General features: G+C 48.6%; 2 protein-coding genes across 3 annotated transcripts in view; one reads left to right on the plus strand and one right to left on the minus strand.

Annotated features, from left to right (window-relative positions):
* Positions 1–15: 15 nt before the first annotated feature.
* PLAGL2 (PLAG1 like zinc finger 2) lies at positions 16–11991 on the minus strand. Its single transcript, XM_039479550.2, has 3 exons — positions 11884–11991; positions 6172–6545; positions 16–2071 (listed from the first exon to the last, which is right to left on the minus strand). The coding sequence occupies exons 2-3, from the start codon at positions 6429–6431 to the stop codon at positions 841–843; spliced, it is 1491 nt and encodes a 496-aa protein (XP_039335484.1). The 5' UTR covers positions 6432–6545; positions 11884–11991; the 3' UTR covers positions 16–840.
* A 112-nt stretch (positions 11992–12103) lies between these two features.
* Positions 12104–17460, plus strand: part of POFUT1 (protein O-fucosyltransferase 1) — a 45517-nt gene continuing 40160 nt past the window's right edge. For both annotated transcript variants that reach the window (XM_074406389.1, XM_003932073.4), the window contains exons 1-2: positions 12104–12308; positions 14289–14410. In XM_074406389.1, coding sequence (XP_074262490.1) covers positions 12185–12308; positions 14289–14410 — 246 coding nt within the window. In that variant the 5' untranslated portion in view covers positions 12104–12184. The remainder of the gene's footprint in view (positions 12309–14288; positions 14411–17460) is intronic.

Raw genomic sequence — 17460 nt, forward strand, 5'->3', positions numbered from 1 at the left:
GAAGATGGCAGAGACTGAAGCAGTCCAAAGTCAGTTTATTTCCCCACAGGGGAAAAATGTGACCTCAAGTGAAGAGAAGTCAGCAAGACCCGACTCCGCCTTGTAAACAGGACTCCAGTTAACACCAGGTACCAAATGGTTCAGGCTGGTGACAACTGGAATGGACTGATGGGAATGGATTCACGGTGTGTAAACAGTGTTCACTGCAATCATCCTAAGGCTAACAGCTTGGCAAGGGAGGTGAAATGGTGTGTCTGAGGGGACTGTGTAAACGGTACCGTTGCTGGACAACACTGACTGAAAACAGAGGCGCTGGTACAGTAGGCATAGGTGGGCAGGAAATAAAGGCCCTCTCTCCTGCCCATTGGTTGGAAGCAGGCGATGGAGCCAACTGACCTTCTAGAGCAGGGCCTGACCAACTGACTGCTGTGGGGTCTGCAGGTTGGAACCAGAAGGCGGACTTCTTGGGCAATTTCTCTTGAGGTCATCCAAGGTGAAACCTTCTGTGTCTCCAAGAGGCCTTCCCATTCTCGAGGAGGTTCCGGCGCTTTGGAGAGGGAGAAGGCTAAGTGTGGCTCCCGATTCAGGTCAAAAAAATAAAAGCAAAAATACCTGAAGTCCTATAGTATGAGATCTTTTCACAGGGTTGGGGTTCAAGGCTCCTTCTGGAATTGATCCTGGAACCTGAACCCCCAAACCAAGTGCTCCATACAGACACTGGAATTTTTTTTTTTTTAACCCAGCTCTGAAAGCTCAGCTGCCTTCATGGGGGACACGGACGGGGTGGGTACTAAGGCTCCCTAACAGAGCCAAAAACTGAGCTGAGGGCCTCTGTGGGGGCTACTGGAATGCTTGGTGGAAACGAGGCAGGGTGGTGCTACTCAGGCCAGATGTGAAGACCGGAGGCAAGGAGTGCAGAGGCCCAAAGTTCAGTGGTCCCCCAGCTCCTGGGGAATCTTGAGGCTGAGCTTGCAAAGTGGTGAGCAGGGGCTGTGCCTCGGCCTGGGAGTAGCCCATGACCAGGCCTCCTGCGGCCCCAGGTGGGTTACACGGGGGCAGGTTGAGTGGAAGAAAGCCCAGTAGGTGGGAGAAGTCCACGTTAGCAGCGCAGAGGGCCTCAGAGAGGTTGGCGGGGCTCTTGGCAAGCAGTGCTTCATCTAGGAGGGCCGCAGCTGCCGCCGGCTGAGGTGAGGCGGGCTGGGGTTCAGCGGATGAGAGAGACAGGCTTCCAGGAAGCTCCGCCAGAAAACTATCCACCTCCACTTTGGGCAATTTGTCGGGCAAGTATGAGGTAGATCCAAGCTGGTATTTTGGAGGGAGCTGAGCTGGGGAAGAGATAGGTGAGGATTCCAGAGGGTAGCTCATACCCATGGGCAGCGTGTTGTGCACCAGGGAGTGTGGCACACCCGTGCTGGGCATGGTAGGGATGTGGGCACCATACATGCCCATGGGCAACATGCCAGGGAAGGCCTTGGTCCCCATTACGTCCCGAGAGGCCATGCACAGCACAGGGCTCAGCTCTTCCTTCACACTGACTGTAGAGCTGCAGCTCAGTAGGCCTAACATGTCCACTGGCTCTGTCTTGATCTTGAGAAGCTCCTGCGAGTGGCTCTTCTTGACATGACGCGTCAGGTGGTCCTTACGGCCAAACCGCTGAGCACAGTACTGGCACAGGAAATCCTTACGGCCTGTGTGCACCACTAGGTGCCGCCGTACATCCTTACGAGTATAGAACCGCCGGTCGCAGTGGTCACAGGGGTGCTTCTTCTCCTTGGCACCGCCTGCTACCCGGCGTGAGTGGGCCTTCAGGTGCTCTAGCAGGGCCTGGGTACTCTCAAAGGTCTGCAGGCACACCTTGCAGCTGAGGTCACCGCTGCTGGCAGCGTGCATGGCCAGGTGGCGCCGGTAGCCCAGCTTCGTATTGTAATTCTTACCACACTCAGAGCAGTGGAGGGCCTCTTTGTTAGGGTCATGGGTCTGCAGATGATTCCGCAGATGGTCCTTGCGGTGAAACATCTTATCACAGTACATACACTGGTGGGGTTTCTGGGCTGAGTGGGTGGCCATGTGCCTGGGGTAGAGAGGGGGGAGAGGGGAGAAAGCAGAAAGAGGGGAGATCACAAGGGATGACTGGACAACCAAGGTGTCCATTAATAGGAAACTAGATACAAAAACTATGGCAAAGGCTTGCAATGTAATACCAAACCAATTCTATTCCACAGATATCCTTGCCTACCTGCAAAATAATGTGTACTGATATACTTTGCAGCATTGCTGGTAATAGCAAAAAAATCAGCAATCAAAACATCCAATCTATCAATAGGTAACGTTACAGAAATTATGTAAGTCCATAAAATGACTCAACTTTTCAAAAAATGAAGCTTTATATGTACTTACAGGGAATATGCTGCTAAGAGACAGGAAGTAGAAAAAATGAGGCAGAATAGTAGATATAGAATAGTATTCTATGTGAAAAGGGGGAAAATACATGTATGTTTGCTTGCATATGTGTAAAATATTTCTGCAACGATATACAAGAAACCGATACCAGTGGCTGCCTATGGGAAAAAGAACCAAACAGCTTATGGATGAGTGTGATAGAGAATTTTCATCACATAAGTTTTTGTACCTTCTGAATTTTGAATTACATGAATGTATTTCCTTTTTTAAAAAATTACATTTAAATAATTTAAAATGATACAATAAAGAGAAAATGAAATATATCTAAATTTCCAGTCTGAGCACAGTGGTGCATGCCTGAAATCCCAGCACAATGAGAGGGCAAGGCAGAAGGATCATTTGAGCCTAGGAATTCGAGAACAACATAGTGAGATCCTGTCTCTACAAAATATTAAAAATTAGGTGAGCATGGTAGCATGCACCTGTAGTCCTAGACACTCAAGAGGCTAAGGCAGGATTACCTGAGCCCAGGAATTCAAAACTGCAGTGAGCTATGATTGCACCACTGCACTCCATCGTGGGTGACAGAGTGAGACTCTGTCTCTAAATAAACTTCCTCGAGACTCCATCTCTAAATACATAAATAAACTGCCTTATCTAGAACAAATTTCCAAGATGTATAGGGCTAAGTCAAAACAGGAAGTTCAATACAGTGCATGTAATACAATCTTTTTTGAAAATAAAAAAAGGAATATACATGTTTGAATGTCTCAGGAGGATACACAAAAACCAACCCCCAGCTGCGTTTGGGGAGCAAACACCCCTCTCTACGTTACCACGTTGGTTACATCACAGGAGGCGGATAGTAACCCATATAGGCATGCGCACTCTTAGGGTGCTCATGCTGGAGAACCATTCATTCTTCACTGCATGCCTGTTTGTACCATTTGAATTGCTTGCCATGTTAACCAGTAACACTTCAAGAAATGTTTTAATGGTATGGCACTTCAGTGTCCCTTGGTTAACCTGATCCCATATGGTTGAAAAGTGGCTCAGAATCCAGGAACTGCAATTCACAGCTCCAGAGCACATTCAGAAACAACTCAGCACCCACTGTTTGCCAGGCTCTGCATAAGTTGTGTCATTAACCTTGATCTCCAGACAAGGAGTCTCAAACACAGGGCAACCCCCTCACCCACCAGTCAGTAAGTAGCAGAGGCTGGATTTAAACAGGCCTTCAGAACACCTATGTTCAGTCAAGTATGCAACAGCTGTCTCTCATACAGCACCCAGTGATCCTTTCTCCCTGGAGGGTATCAAACATATGCACTGCCAACGTGCTACAAGTGTATGCTCAAGAGTGCTCAAGACTGTGTGGGTTAATGTCAATCTCCTGTGATGTAACCAAAAATGTACAGAAGGTGCTGAGTGATCCACTGTTCATTTCCCTCATTTTGCAGGTGAGGAAACTGAGGCCCAAAGAGGTTTAATACCTCACCTAAGATCACACAGTGAATTTTATGTGGAGTCAGGGCTCCTGCCTCCTGACCCAGGACTTTTCCTGCAGCCTCCCACTGGGAACCAGACCATCATTAATAAAGTCTAAGAAGGCTGGGTACAGTGGCTCATGCCAGTAATCTCAATACTTTGGGAGGCTAAGGTAGGACTGTTTGAGGCCAGGAGTTTGAGACCACCTGCACAACTCAGGGAAGAGACTCTGTCTCTAGAAAAGATACAGAAATTAGCAGGTGTGGTGGTGGTGCATGCCTGTGGTCTTAGCTAATCAGAAGGCTGAGGCAGGAGAATCACTTGAGCCAAGGAGTTTGAGGCTGCAGTTAGTTACGATCACTCCACTATATTCCAGTTTGGGCAAAAGTGAGACCCTAGCAACAGGAGCTTTGGGAGCCACTGTGGCTCAGGTCAGTTGTTCTGGTGCTTGAGGAGACAATTCTACATGTTCAAGGCCATCCTGCGCAACCCATTAAAATAAAAAAAAAAAAATGAGACCCTGTCTCAAAAAAAAACAGAAAGCCTAAAAGTATGGCCTTGACTGGAGTTCCCTTAAGATATAGGAGCACACAGAGAATCAAAGCACTCCTGAGGACAAAAGAACTATCAAGAGTACAATCCTGGCTACCATGCTACCCTGTTGCCTATTTTAGTCCCTTCCTATTTATTAACTGTTTTCCAGATGAGGAACTGAGACTTTTGTGGTCTTCTTGTTCATATTTACTTGTTTACTGTCTGTACCCACTATTAAGACCGTAAAACCAAAGAAGGCCAGCACCCTCTTATGTCTGGCTCGCTACTCCACCCCTCACACCAAGCACTGTGCCTGCTACAGAGCAAGAGCTCAATAACGCTGTGCAGATGAACAGATGGTTGGATGACTGTGCATCAGGCCAATCTATCTCATTTCTAAAGGGCAAGTTCAATGGTTCCTCTAATGGAAAGGATAAAATCAAAACTACTCTTGTTTTTTTTGTTTTGTTTTGTTTTGAGACAGTCTTACTCTGCCACCAGGCTGGAGTGCAGTGGCACAATCTCAGTTCACTGCAACCTCCTTCTCCTGGGTTCAAGCGATTCTTCTGCCACAGCCTCCCAAGTAGCTGGGACTACAGGCATGTGCCACCACACCCAGCTAATTTTTATTTTTAGTAGAGATGGGGTTTCACCATGTTGGTCAGGCTGGTCTCTAACTCTTGGCCTCAAGTACTCCTCAGCCTCCCAAGGTGCTGAGATTACAAGTGTGAGCCAACACACCCGGCCCAAAATTGCTTTTGGCCATGCCTCCCCATCCTCACCAAAGCAACCAAAGCTGTTCTTCTCTATCTGCCTTATGTCAGGGCTTTTATGTTTAATTTCACTTTAAGTAAGGGTTCTTGGTCTTACAAGTTTCAGGAAAGCAGCTGACCCAGTGGGCAACAGGGAGACAGGCATAGTTATCTGAGTAAGTGGCAGGCTGATTCAGTAGAAGAGGCACTGCAGGACCTCTGAAGCTGTATGACCTTGGGTAAGTTATGTCCCTACTCTGAGCCTCTACTTTAAAATTTACAGACTAGACCAGGTCTACTTTTCCTTCTAAAGTTCAAATACTGATTCCTAACTTCTAGCTAAAATTCAGACCATCACCTGACAAAGGTAAGGAAAGCAGTATCAAAAAAAAAAAAAAAAATGTTCAGGGCTAAGTGCAGTGGCTCATGCCTGTAATCTCACTGCTTTGGGAAGTCAAGGTGGGAGGATCACTTGAGCCCAGGACTTTGAGACCAGCATGGGCAACACAGCCAGACTCCCATCTCTGCAAAAAATTAAAAACATAGCCAGGTGCAGTGGTTCAAGCCTGTAATCACAGTTACCTGGAAGGATGAGGTGAGAGGATCACCTGGGCCCTGGAATTAGAGGCTGCAGTGAGCTGATCGTACCATTGCACTCTAGCCTGGATGACACAGCAAGACTCCCATATCTTTAAAAAAAAAAAAGCTCAAGGCTGCCTGACATTGGCACCCAGACCATCACTAAGAAGGTCTAAGAAGGCCAGTTGCAGTGGCTTACGTCAGTAATCCCAATACTTTGGGAGGCAACCCATCACATTCTAGTGTCTGAATCATTTTTTAGTGAGTGACTTCAACTGTTTGGCATTCAGGGTATACTTGTAGGACAAATTAACCTCCATTCTTCTGCCAAAGATTAAAAACCCACACTAGGCAGGGTCTCTCTGCTTTTGTCCTCTGGGAACCCCAGGGCAGGAAGAGATATGAGAGTGTCACCTACCTATACAGCTTGTATTTGGAGGCAAAAGCCTTGCCACAGTGCAGCTGAGGGCAGCTATATGGTCTCTGTTCTGGTTGGGGGAGGCTATGAGGCCTCAGCTTCTCCCCATTTGAGAAAGGTGTCCCCGAAATTTCACATTGGCACTTCACTTGACTCTCCGCCTCCCGGCCCCGAGGCCTGGGAACTAGTTTCCAGCCCACTTCCTCCTCCTGCTTTGCATCTTGAATCCAGGGGGGGACGCTGGTGAAAAATGTGGTCATGGCAAGGCTAATGGCAAAGGGCCATGTTATTCAGAAAGCCTCCCCATCCGCTCCACACGGGCTTTCAGCTCTGTCACAGCCTCGAACGCAGCTTTCAGAAAACAATCTCTTCACCTGAAACATCAGAACACCTGGTGTTAGGGAGCCCAGTACCATGAGAACATGGGCTCTGGAGGCAGACAGATCCCATTCCAATCCCAGCCCTTCCACTTAGATGCTGTGTGACTTTCAGCCAATTACTTACTTCCCTGAGCTGTTTCCTCATTTATAAAATGGTCATGATAATCTCCTAAATTGTAAACATGTTTTAAGGATTAAATGAGCTCATTAATATAAAGCATTCGGCAGAAGGCTGGGCATCCATTAAGTGCTAAGTAGTAGCTACTATTACTAGTACCATTTAGGCTAATAAGAAACAAGATAAACTGAGGAACCAAAAGCCCCAAAACTTCAAACTTTCTCTTCTGGACCTCACTTTTATATCCTTTCCATCAAACCTAGAGATAGTGGTTCCTCCATCTCATTACCCTGGCACCTCCTTGTCCACTACTTTCCACATTCTCCTCCTCATGGAGGTGCTAAGGAGCAATAAAATGCCCAAAAGGCAAGAGAGAAGGAAGGGGAAGCTTCTACTTAGGAAATTTACATCCCGGATGGTCAGCCCTGGTACCAGATGTGTTTCTTAGCAGTACATCAACATCAGGAGGGTCTGTCTGAGAAGGCAACAGCAGATTCTTAGTATTTTCCTTAAACCAGGACTGGTCTCATCCTAACTTCTACCACTTCTCTGGGTCTCTGTGTCTCAGGGCCCAGATCATCCCTCTTTCACAAAGCCTGTCCAACACCCCTAGGTGCTGAGGAGCCCCTCCTACAGACCCTCAGAGTATATATGCACATCTCCATTAGAAGCAGGTAACGTTCTGGCATTAGAATTTAGACCTCTCCAACAGCCTGATTCTTCGAGGGCTCAAATCGTATCTCTTTTGTCTCTATATACCTAATATCTAGAAAAGGAATCTCACCTTTCTTTCAGATAGGTAAACTAGTCACTGAATGCAGGCTGATTTTCAAGGACTAACCTACGCACAGGTAGTTCTGGTCTAAACTGAGTTCGCAGCTATTCCCAACTGGGGAGCCATATTCTTGAAGTCTGATTCTTTCTCTCGTTGAATAGAAGGGGGGACGTGCAAAGATGACACAGCTCCTTTCCGGATACCAATCCAGAGGAAGAGGATGGGAGTTACCGCACTGACTCTCAAAAGGGGCCAAGAGACCCACATTCATACTCCCAAGCTTACCACAGATTACCAACCACAATGCAACCTGCTATAACAGGGGGATTCCCTCTGACAAGATTAGGCCAAAATTTGATCATGAGGCTTTTCCATGTGAAGAGAGAAAAGGGGGTGTCTGGGGATCATCCATGAGAATCTGGGGAGGGCTCCAACTGCACAAACTAGCTGTGGGCCACAGAATGCTTGCTCAGCTCATTAGCACCTGCTGCTTACAGCAACCATTCATCCAACAGACTGGCCGTGAACAAGATGATGGGATCAGCGGGTTCATGCCCCAGAGAGCTTTGCTCATCATTAACATGAGCTACGTCCTGTTCAGGAACCATTCCTCTTGTTGAAGAAACACTGCGATGTAATATGATAAACATGTCCCCATCACAAATGGAGATTTGTCTAGAAAGATCTGTATAAAGGTGGCTGCATTTTGCATAAATCACATGCTGGGGAGGGGTGAGTAGCACTAAAAACCAGTCCCACCTAAGCCTTCGAGTCATTATGGCATACGTGCCTGCTTCACTATAAACCTCAAAGGCCTGTGACCTTGGGCTTTCATTGTTTAAGTCCCCTCCTCCTTTGCAAGGGTGGAATTACCTGTTTATAATGCCAGCGATTACTATGCACCTTGGAATTGAGTAGAGAGTGTGCTCAGTGTGCATGTTTAGATTGGAGGGAATTACCCTACCTTCAAAGTCAAATTCTGCTCCCCTTTCATTTAGAAATCATGCACCTCAGCCTCTGGAAAGTTGGGAATAGCAGCCAGAAGGAAACAAGTCACATCAGTTTGGCTGATGTGAGAGAGAAGCCTAGCCCTGGAAACTCCACACAAACTCAGAAAGAGAACATTACGTCCCCACCTCCCACACGTCTACCTCATCTGTTCTCCTGAACAAGCACAAACAAGACACAGTAGTTTAGTAGGCTACTACTGAAAGAGTGAGTAATGGGCTTCTAGGAAAGAGGCTGGTGGTGGCTAAGGAGCTTGTACTGATAGAACCAAAGGAGGAAAGTAGCAGCCATGTGCTTGCCTTGATCTGCTTTTAATGGGGCTATGTCTTCACAAAGAAAAGAGCCAACACCCCGATCCTGCTCTCCTATACTTTTCAAAAGGCACAGGGAAGTCCCTACCTACAGTCATCAGCAGCCTTTTGGATAACCAAAGCTGCTAGTGTTACCTAGGAACCCTTTTGGGTATCTCGTCGGTCTGTCTGTCTGTCTGTCTCTCTCTCCGCCCTTTGTCTGCAAACTCCTCTAATCCAGAAAGATTCCTGGGTTTGTCTCACATAATCAGAAGGCCTGTTCCTTCAGACCTGTCCTTCCTCAGCAAAACTGTGAAAGAATTCTACTTCTCTTTCAAAGCTGCTCTTCTGGTCTCACATTTTAACCTTAATGACTACAGAGAAGCTGACAGAACCTGTTTCCATAAAACAAACACAATCCTTCCCAGTTACTGGTATCACTCAGTATATTTTCAGCCTAAGATTCTTTCTAGTACCTGATCTGAAAGGGGCGGTAGCACGGAAAGAACATTGGACTTGCTATCAGAAAAGCTGCCACTTACTGGCTGGGAAACCACAGGCAGGTTACTTTACTTCTCTGAACCTGTTTCCTCACTTTCTAAAATAGGGATTTATTTTCCTTACCTGTAAGATTCGTATAGAAGATTAAGTGAAATAATACTCTTGAAAGTGGCTGACATAAAATGTGTGCCAAATACATGCAGTGCCTTCTCTGAGGTCTAAGCCGTGTCTGTCTCTTTTTCTACAGATGGCCTGAGTAGTACTTCTTTTTTTCCTCTTTAATGTTACTTCTCAGGCCTCAGAGTGAGTCTCCTTCCTTTCCCAACATCTCCCACAGAATGCAGTCTTCCCCCTTTCCCTGAAAACTAATCCTCGGCACATTCCCCTTTAAAGAGCCTCTTTCTTTACCACCCTCCAGGCACCATCTCCTGGGCCAGAGTTCTCTCTTGCGCAGACAGCCACTTTCCTATACCCTTTTCTATTATTAGGGCTCCATATCCCAAACAGGAATGCTTGCTAAAAACTCTGTACAGTCCTCTTTGCAACCTGAAACTGAGACATATTTCTCCCCAGTCTGTCCATCCCCTGTTATGTGCTATGATGCCTGCTGCCCACTGATGAAACTATAGTTTTATGGTGTTACATCATCTCTATAGAAACTGCGTTCTTTCTCCATTGTTAGCCTGTTTCCTCATCTGTAAAGCTAAAAATACTTACCTCACAGGCTTGCTGTAAGGATTATTTTAGTGAGGTATGCAAAGGGCTCAGCACAGGGCTTGGCCTGCTAGAAGCACCCAACAAAAGAGAACTATTATCTTTGTTTTTGTATTCAGTTGCATGTTCCCACCTTCTGCTGCCACACTCAAATTCTCCTAACTCCCCACTAAAAAAATGTTGAGAGGTAACACCCCTGCACAAGGAAAGGGTTAATCTTTGAGTGTTCTTAACTAAAGAGACCCACAGAGGATTAACAGCTCCACTTCAGTGACTACCCTAAAATAGCTTTTATCCTCCTGCCCAAGAGTTACTTGGGGATCTGAAGAACTCAATTCAACACCTGCCGGAGGAAATAGACCCGGAACGTTCCTTGGGGTAGAATCTTCCCTTAAGCAGAACCCAAAATAGCAACTGGGAAATTATAAATAGACTTAGAGGAAAGAAAGAAAAAAAACCCAGATCCTGATCTGGGAATCAGAAACAAGTCCTGAAGACACACTGGTTGGCTGGAAAACAGTGAGAAAAGGGGAAATGGGAATGCTGTCGCACCCCCTCCCCCACGTCACCCACTCCAGAGTGGTGGGAGAATTAAATTACAGGGAGGCTGGAGAGTCTCAATGACTTGCATCATTCCAAGAAACATCAAACAGGATTAACAAGGGTTGGATTTACTCTCAGGCTGCTAATTCTTATGTCAGTGTAGATGGGCCCTCTTTGGAGTCCCTTTGATTCACTATTTCCTCGGATTCCTGCTGCCTCCCACTCCTGGGGAGGCCTTGAACAAATGGCTGCAACTCGCCACAACCCCATTTTCATGGGGAGAAAACCTGATTCGACACCCCCGCCCCTCACCTTAGGAGGGAAGGGTTAGAAACCCAAGGCCAGACTAACAACAGTCCCAGGCTGACAGGTGGAAAAACACACAAGCCAGGAGACAGGCTATGCTTGCAGGTGAAAGCACCGATTCCCCGACACAGTTGTCCCCGTATCCTCCACCTAATAGGGCCCTTTCTCCCCACCAAGGTGGGCCGCGGCGTGGGTCACAGACCAGGTTTTAGACCACCCCACTGTGGTGTGGGAAAGTTTCAATTTCCCAGGGACTGGGAGAGATGGGAGTGGATGAAGGCTGGAGAAGCAAGGGAAATTCAGGGAAAAGTCTGGAGGGAGTCTCCGGGATGGGAAGGAAGAATGAGGATGGGAAGGAATCATGAGCAGGTTTCCTGGGTCTCTAAGGGAAACCCACAAGAATGAGATGGGGGATTCTAAGGGTTGGAGGGCTGTGCGGGTTGGAGATAGTCAGAAGTGAATCCTCTGAATTTCAAGAGGGTCTCAAAATGGGTAACGGGATGGAAGATGTCGAAAGCTCGGGAGTATGGTCACCAAGGAGGGAACTGCGGTGGGGCTTATCCGAGTTCTCCAGACCCAGATATTTAAGGCAAGCCTCAAAGGGGTTATATAAGTCTGGAAAATGAAACAGGGTACAGAGCGGGCTATCTGGAGCAGGAAAGGGTTATGTGGGTCTGGGTAGGCGTGTCGAAGGGAGGGAGCAGGTGCAGCTTATCTGCGCCCCCCAGACCCGGGTCCCCGGTAAGGTCAGCAGCGCGTTATCTGGGTCTCCAGGGAGCCCGGGGGTCCGGAGTGGGAGACCCTGAGAACTGCGTCTTTAGGTCTCGGAAGGGAGGGGGCCAGTGGCTTCCTCAGGTCCCACAGACACAGGTATGGGTCCAGGGAGAATTTTCGTCACCCCAGGGCCTATCTGGGCCGGGTTGGCGCAGACCGGGCCCCGGGTCGGGGATGCGGGCGACCGCGCTGAGGGGCCCGAGACGAGGGGCGCCGCCGCTCCGGGTACAGGGCGCGCGGACGTAGCGAGACGGCCTCCTGCCCCCCTCCCCGCCGTCCCCTGGGGCCCTCGTCGGCACTCACCGCGCTCGGGGCCCCGCGCTGCGGGCCGGGCCGCGCTCGGGCTCCGCCAGGCCCGCTCAGGCCCCGGTAGTGGCGGCGGTCGGGCCATTGTGCGGTGCATTGTGGGAGGCGCGCGAGCGGGCGCTCGGGTCGTGGAGGGGGCGGTGCCGCGGGATCTCTATGGTTCCGCCCGCCCGCGGGCTAGAGCGGCCGGGGCGGTGCGCGGGCGGCGCGCAGGGACCGCCGGGAGCGGGGCGGACGCTGGCGTCCCTCCTTCCATTCCTGACTCTGTGGGGCGGCTGGCTCCGGCTCCCCGGCGGACATGGGCGCCGCCGCGTGGGCACCGCTGCTGCGTGTGTCTCTCCTGCTGCTGCTTCTGCCGCTCCCGGGGATGCCTGCGGGCTCCTGGGACCCGGCCGGTTACCTGCTCTACTGCCCCTGCATGGGTAAGGCCTCCCGAGCCCTCTGCTCAAATGGAGAAACTGAGGCCAGGATAGGACAAGCCACTCCTCTGATGCGCCCAGAGACACCTTCACAGGTCCAGGAGAGAACCTCAGACAGGGGCAGAGCATGCTCTTCTCCTCTCTGCCCTAGTCGCAAGGACACAGGGGGACCAACGTGTCCAACCTTCCATTTGACAGATGAGAAAACTGAGGCTGGGAGAGATTACGTGACTTGTTCGAGGACTAAGCCAGCCCAGGGTCCAGTAAATGGAATTAGTGGGGCAGAAGTTGATGTCACTGACCCACACTGGCTCCTGGTGTGTCCTTCATTCATTCAGCAAATATTTTTGGGGCACCTGTTCTGTGCCAGGCCCTGTTCTCTCTGCTGGGAGTATGCCAGTGGATAAGACAGGCTCTCCCCGTGTCCGTGTAGAGCCTTCACTTTAGTTGGGGAAGACAAACAATAGAGAATAAGTAGGCCAGGCGGGTGGCTCACTCCTGTAATCCCAGCACTTTTAAAGACTGAGACAGGAGGATTATTTGAAGCCAGGGGTTGTCAAGATCAGCCTGGGCAACATAGTGAAATCCAATCTAAAAAAAACAAAAAAAAAAAAAACGAGTATGGTGTCATGTGCTTGTAGTCCCACCTACTTGGGAGGCTGAGATGGGAGGATCGCTTAAGCCCAGGAATTCAAGGCTGCAGTGAGCACTGATTGTGCCACTGCACTGCCATCTTGGGCAACAGAGTGAGACCCTGTCTCAAAACAAGCAAAACCAAAAAGGGATAAACATTAAAAAAAAATAAGTACATAGTTTCATAGAGGATGATGAATACTAAGGGAAAATAAAGAGAGCAGGGTAAGGAGAATCTAAAGGCCATGCCAGCTGCGTGGTGGAAATGGGTGTGATGGATCACCATTGTAGAAGTGGAGCATCATTCCTTCTTAAGGCCCCCAGCGGCTTTTAGACTCCTGACCATGGCTTTCAGGGCCCTGCATGATGTGGCCCCCTCTGGCCATCTCCACAACTCCCTTCTCTGTTGATCCTCCAGCTGCAGCCACACTTAATCTCCTTTGCATTCCTCACACCTGCTCAGGTCTTCAGCCTGTGCTGCTGCATGTGCCAGTCCCTATGCCTGGAACCCTCCCCTTCATTTCTGCCTGACCAGCTGTTTCCCATCCTTCAGGTCTCAACCTAAATGTCACCAGAAAGGACTTCACTGACCTCTACCCAAGTAGAGGTCATTACCCCATCACCAAACTTTTTTCATCTCTTTCTGGCAATTGTCAACATTTTTCATGGATTTACATGTTTAGTGTCTCCTCAGTGGACTGTGAGTGCCTTGGGGGCAGAGACCTTGTCCTTCTTGTTCATTCCTGTATCCCAGCACCTAGCACAGAGCCTGGCACATTGTGGCCTCTTAATCATATTTGTGAAATGAATGAACAGATGCCATGTTGGGGTTAACAAAAGGAATCACCCAGGCGTCTTGCCCCTGAGGCATTCATAGGCTGTGGAATCAGCCAGTACAAAGGCCACAAAGATATTTGAGGAAAATTGAAGAACTGAAGTAACTCAGAGCCAAGGTGGGAGGTGGAGGAGGGAGAGGGAGTATGGCAGGGGATTGGTGAAAGGAGCCCAGTGAATGAGGCATTCGAGTTGCCACTCCATGTGCAGGTGAATGGAGATAGAGGTAGAAGGGCTCTTCTGGCTAAGGGACAAGAGCAGAGGCATGGGGTGGGGGCAGGAATTACAGAGCATGTTGGGGAAACAGCAAGGAACCTGGAGTGGTGGAAGCAGTTGTTGCAGGACCCGAAGATATCAGACCCAAGAGTCCGGACTTGTTCTCATGCTGCCGGCTCCCCTAGTTCTCCTTGGTATCCCTAACTTTCTACCCCTGGCTCCACAGCTTTTTCTGAGCTCTGCTTGCTCTGTGCCCTCCCTGCCCCAGGCCTCACCTCACCCTCAATGTACCATTTCCAGGGCGCTTTGGGAACCAAGCCGATCACTTCCTGGGCTCTCTGGCATTTGCAAAGATGCTAAACCGCACCTTGGCTGTCCCTCCTTGGATTGAGTACCAGCATCACAAGCCTCGCTTCACCAACGTGAGTACCACTGACCTTGGCCCTTCTCCGCCCTTCCCCGGTCTTGCTTACTTAGCCCTCCAAGTCATCTGGGCTTTACCTCCCACTCCTCTGAGATGGCCCTACCTCCAGCCAGAACCGTCTTCACTGAAATAACAGTATCTAACATTTATCCAGCACCTGCTTGTGCGGCTGCATGAGAATTAGCTTATTTCACCCTCATCGCTTGCCTGTGAGGAAACTAGGGTTAGGTAACTTGCCCAAGATCACACAGCCTGTGAGTAGTAGAGCTGGAATTCAAAGCCATCTTTGTCTGACTCCAGAGCCTGTAACTTGAACCTAAAGCCTCCGTTTCCAACCCTGATTGGCCCTACCCTCTGTGCATCCCATTGGCTGAGGGTGGTGGATGCTATTACCAATTTTAAAGGAGACATGGAGGCACAGGTCATTTAATAACATGTCCAAGGCCACAACCCAGGCAGTCTGGCTTCGGTGCTGCCTCTCACCCCATCCAGAGGCTCCCTTGTCATGCGATGCTCAGTAGCCTCCAGTTCCTTGCTTATTCTTTGCATCTTCCAGTGAACTAGTGTCTGTTCATATTGTATCTCCGGGAACTTAATGTTTGATGAATTGACTTAATAAGTTTTCAACAGACATCAGAAATTATACTTAGTGTGAACAGAACTCTTAATTTCATTCTTATAACCTTTTCTCTGCATAAGTTTTACTTTTTCCTTTACATGCCAATATTCACAGAGATTTTTGAACAGAGGTGAAAAGCCAGAGTACCTGAAATCATAGTCTGACTTGGTCACTAGTTGCATAGCCTGGACAGGGTATTTTAACCTCTTTGTGCCTCAGTTTCCTCATTTTTAAAATAAGCTGGTAGTGATTCTTGTTACTATCTTGTGGTGAGAACTGAATGAGTCAGTGACAGTAACATGCCTTCAGTGTTGTTGTACGCCACCTCCCTCTTAGAATCAACTGAGCTCATCAATGTACGAGCCTAAGACAGAGCAAGTCCTCAGTGGAAACCAGTGATGTTCCGATAATTTCACACTCACTTTTTTTTTTCTTTGACACAGATTCTTGCTCTGTCACCAGGCTGGAGTGCAGTGGCACGATCTTGGCTCACTGCAACCTCTGCCTCCCAAGTAGCTTGAGACTACAGGCACATGCCACCATACCCAGCTAATTTTTGTATTTTTAGTAGAGACAGGGTTTCACCATGTTGGCCAGGATGGTTTCGATCTCTTGACCTCATGATCTGCCCGCCTCGTCCTCCCAAAGTCTGGGATTACAGGTGTGAGCCACTGCGCCCGGCCTCATACTCACTGTTAGAGTGTAGGCATCACCCATCCATCTCCCTCTGGCTTGCTTGCCTCTGTCTTCTTGCCTTCTCAAACAGTTGTCTTTCCAAGTCCCCACTGCCATTCTTTCTGTGGCTTACTAACCTGCCCCAACAAAGCTCTCCTTCACCACTGTTAGCATTCTCACTGAGGTCAGCAGTGACCTCCAAATTGCCAGGGGTTATTTCTCAGTCTTTCTCTCCCCTGACTTCCCAGGGGCACCTGATCCTGTGAACCTGTCCTTCCTGAACTTCCATGTTCCAAGACACCACCTGTCCCTGCTGTAATCTAGCCTCTCAGCATTTTCCCCTTTGCACTGTATCAGGGGGCTCCTTTCTTTCCACCCACTGTTTAGATGTTAGTGTTTCTCTTCTTTCTGTTTGCTTATTAGCTACGTGACCTCAGATGTTATCTAGATCCTGTATGCTTGGGTTTCTTCATAAGTAAACTGGAGATGGTTATATTCCTACCACTTAGGATAAAATGAGTAAATCTATGTAAAGTGATGAGTGCAGCACCTGGCACTGTGTCAACATGCAATAAATATTAGTTGCTATTATTACCATTACTTGCTTTGCTATAAATATCTGTTGACTCTTGTGGCTTTTACTCTTCTCCATATACCTCCCAAATTTATCTGTGGCCCAGATTCAGACTCCCCTCTGATTACAGGCCTGTGTTTCTTTTTTCTTTTTTGTTTTATTTTTATTTTGAGAAAAGGTCTCACTGTCACCCTGCTGAAGTGCAGTGGTATGATCATCACTCACTGCAGCCTCCATCTTCTGGACTCAAGCAATCCTCCCACCTCAGCCTCCAAGTAGCTGGGACTATAGGCACCCGCCACCACACCCAGCTACTTCTTTGATTTTTAGTAGAGACAAGGTCTCACTATGTTTCCCAGGCTGGTCTCAAACTCCTGAGCCTAAGCAGCCCCCCTGCCTCAGCCTCCCAAAATGCTAGGATTACAGTGAGCCACTATACCCTGCAGAAATTTTTTTAGTTTTGTTTCTTTTTCATTTTTGATACATACAGAGTCTCACTCTGTCACCCAGGCTGAAGTGCAGTGGTGCAATCTTGGCTCATCGCAGCCTCCACCTCCCAGTGGTTTTTGTGTCTCCACTCCTGAGTAGCTGGGTCTACAGGCATGCATTACCATAGCTGGCTAATTTTTTGTATTTTTAGTAATGACAGGGTTTTACCATTTTGGCCAGGCTGGTGTCAAACTCCTGGCCTCAAGTAATCTACCTGCCTTGACCTTGCAAAATACTGGGATTACAAGCGTGAGCCACTGCACCTGGCCAGAATTTTTTTTTTTTTTTTTCATGGCGTAGTCTTGCTTTTGTCATCCAAGGTGGAATACAGGGGAGCCATCTCAGCTCACTGCAACCTCTGCCTCCCAGGTTCAAACGATTCTCCTGCCTCTGATTTCCCAAGTAGCTGGAATTACAGGCACATGCCACCATGCCTGGCTAATTTTTGTATTTTTAGTAGAGACGGGGTTTCACCATGTTGCCCAGACTGGTCTCCAACTCCTGACCTCAGGTGATCCACCCACCTCGGCCTTCCAAAATACTAAGATCATAGGCATGAGTGACTGCTCCCAGCCAGAAATTTTTTAAAGTCTAGAAAAATACACCAGGGGCAGTGACTCACACCTATAATCCCAGCCCTTTGGGAGGGAGGCCGAGGCGGGTGTATCACCTGAGGTCAAGAGTTCAAGAC

Source organism: Saimiri boliviensis, chromosome 9, assembly GCF_048565385.1.
Source record: "Saimiri boliviensis isolate mSaiBol1 chromosome 9, mSaiBol1.pri, whole genome shotgun sequence".
NCBI classification, from domain to species: domain Eukaryota; kingdom Metazoa; phylum Chordata; class Mammalia; order Primates; family Cebidae; genus Saimiri; species Saimiri boliviensis.

Bases quoted from the DNA above. Each gene is read 5' to 3' on its own strand.
- PLAGL2 (XM_039479550.2), bottom strand. From the start codon at position 6,431: ATGACCACATTTTTCACCAGCGTCCCCCCCTGGATTCAAGATGCAAAG. The intron at 2,072-6,171 runs GTAGGTGACACT...TCTCTACCCCAG, and splicing joins TCCAAATACAAGCTGTATAG to GCACATGGCCACCCACTCAG.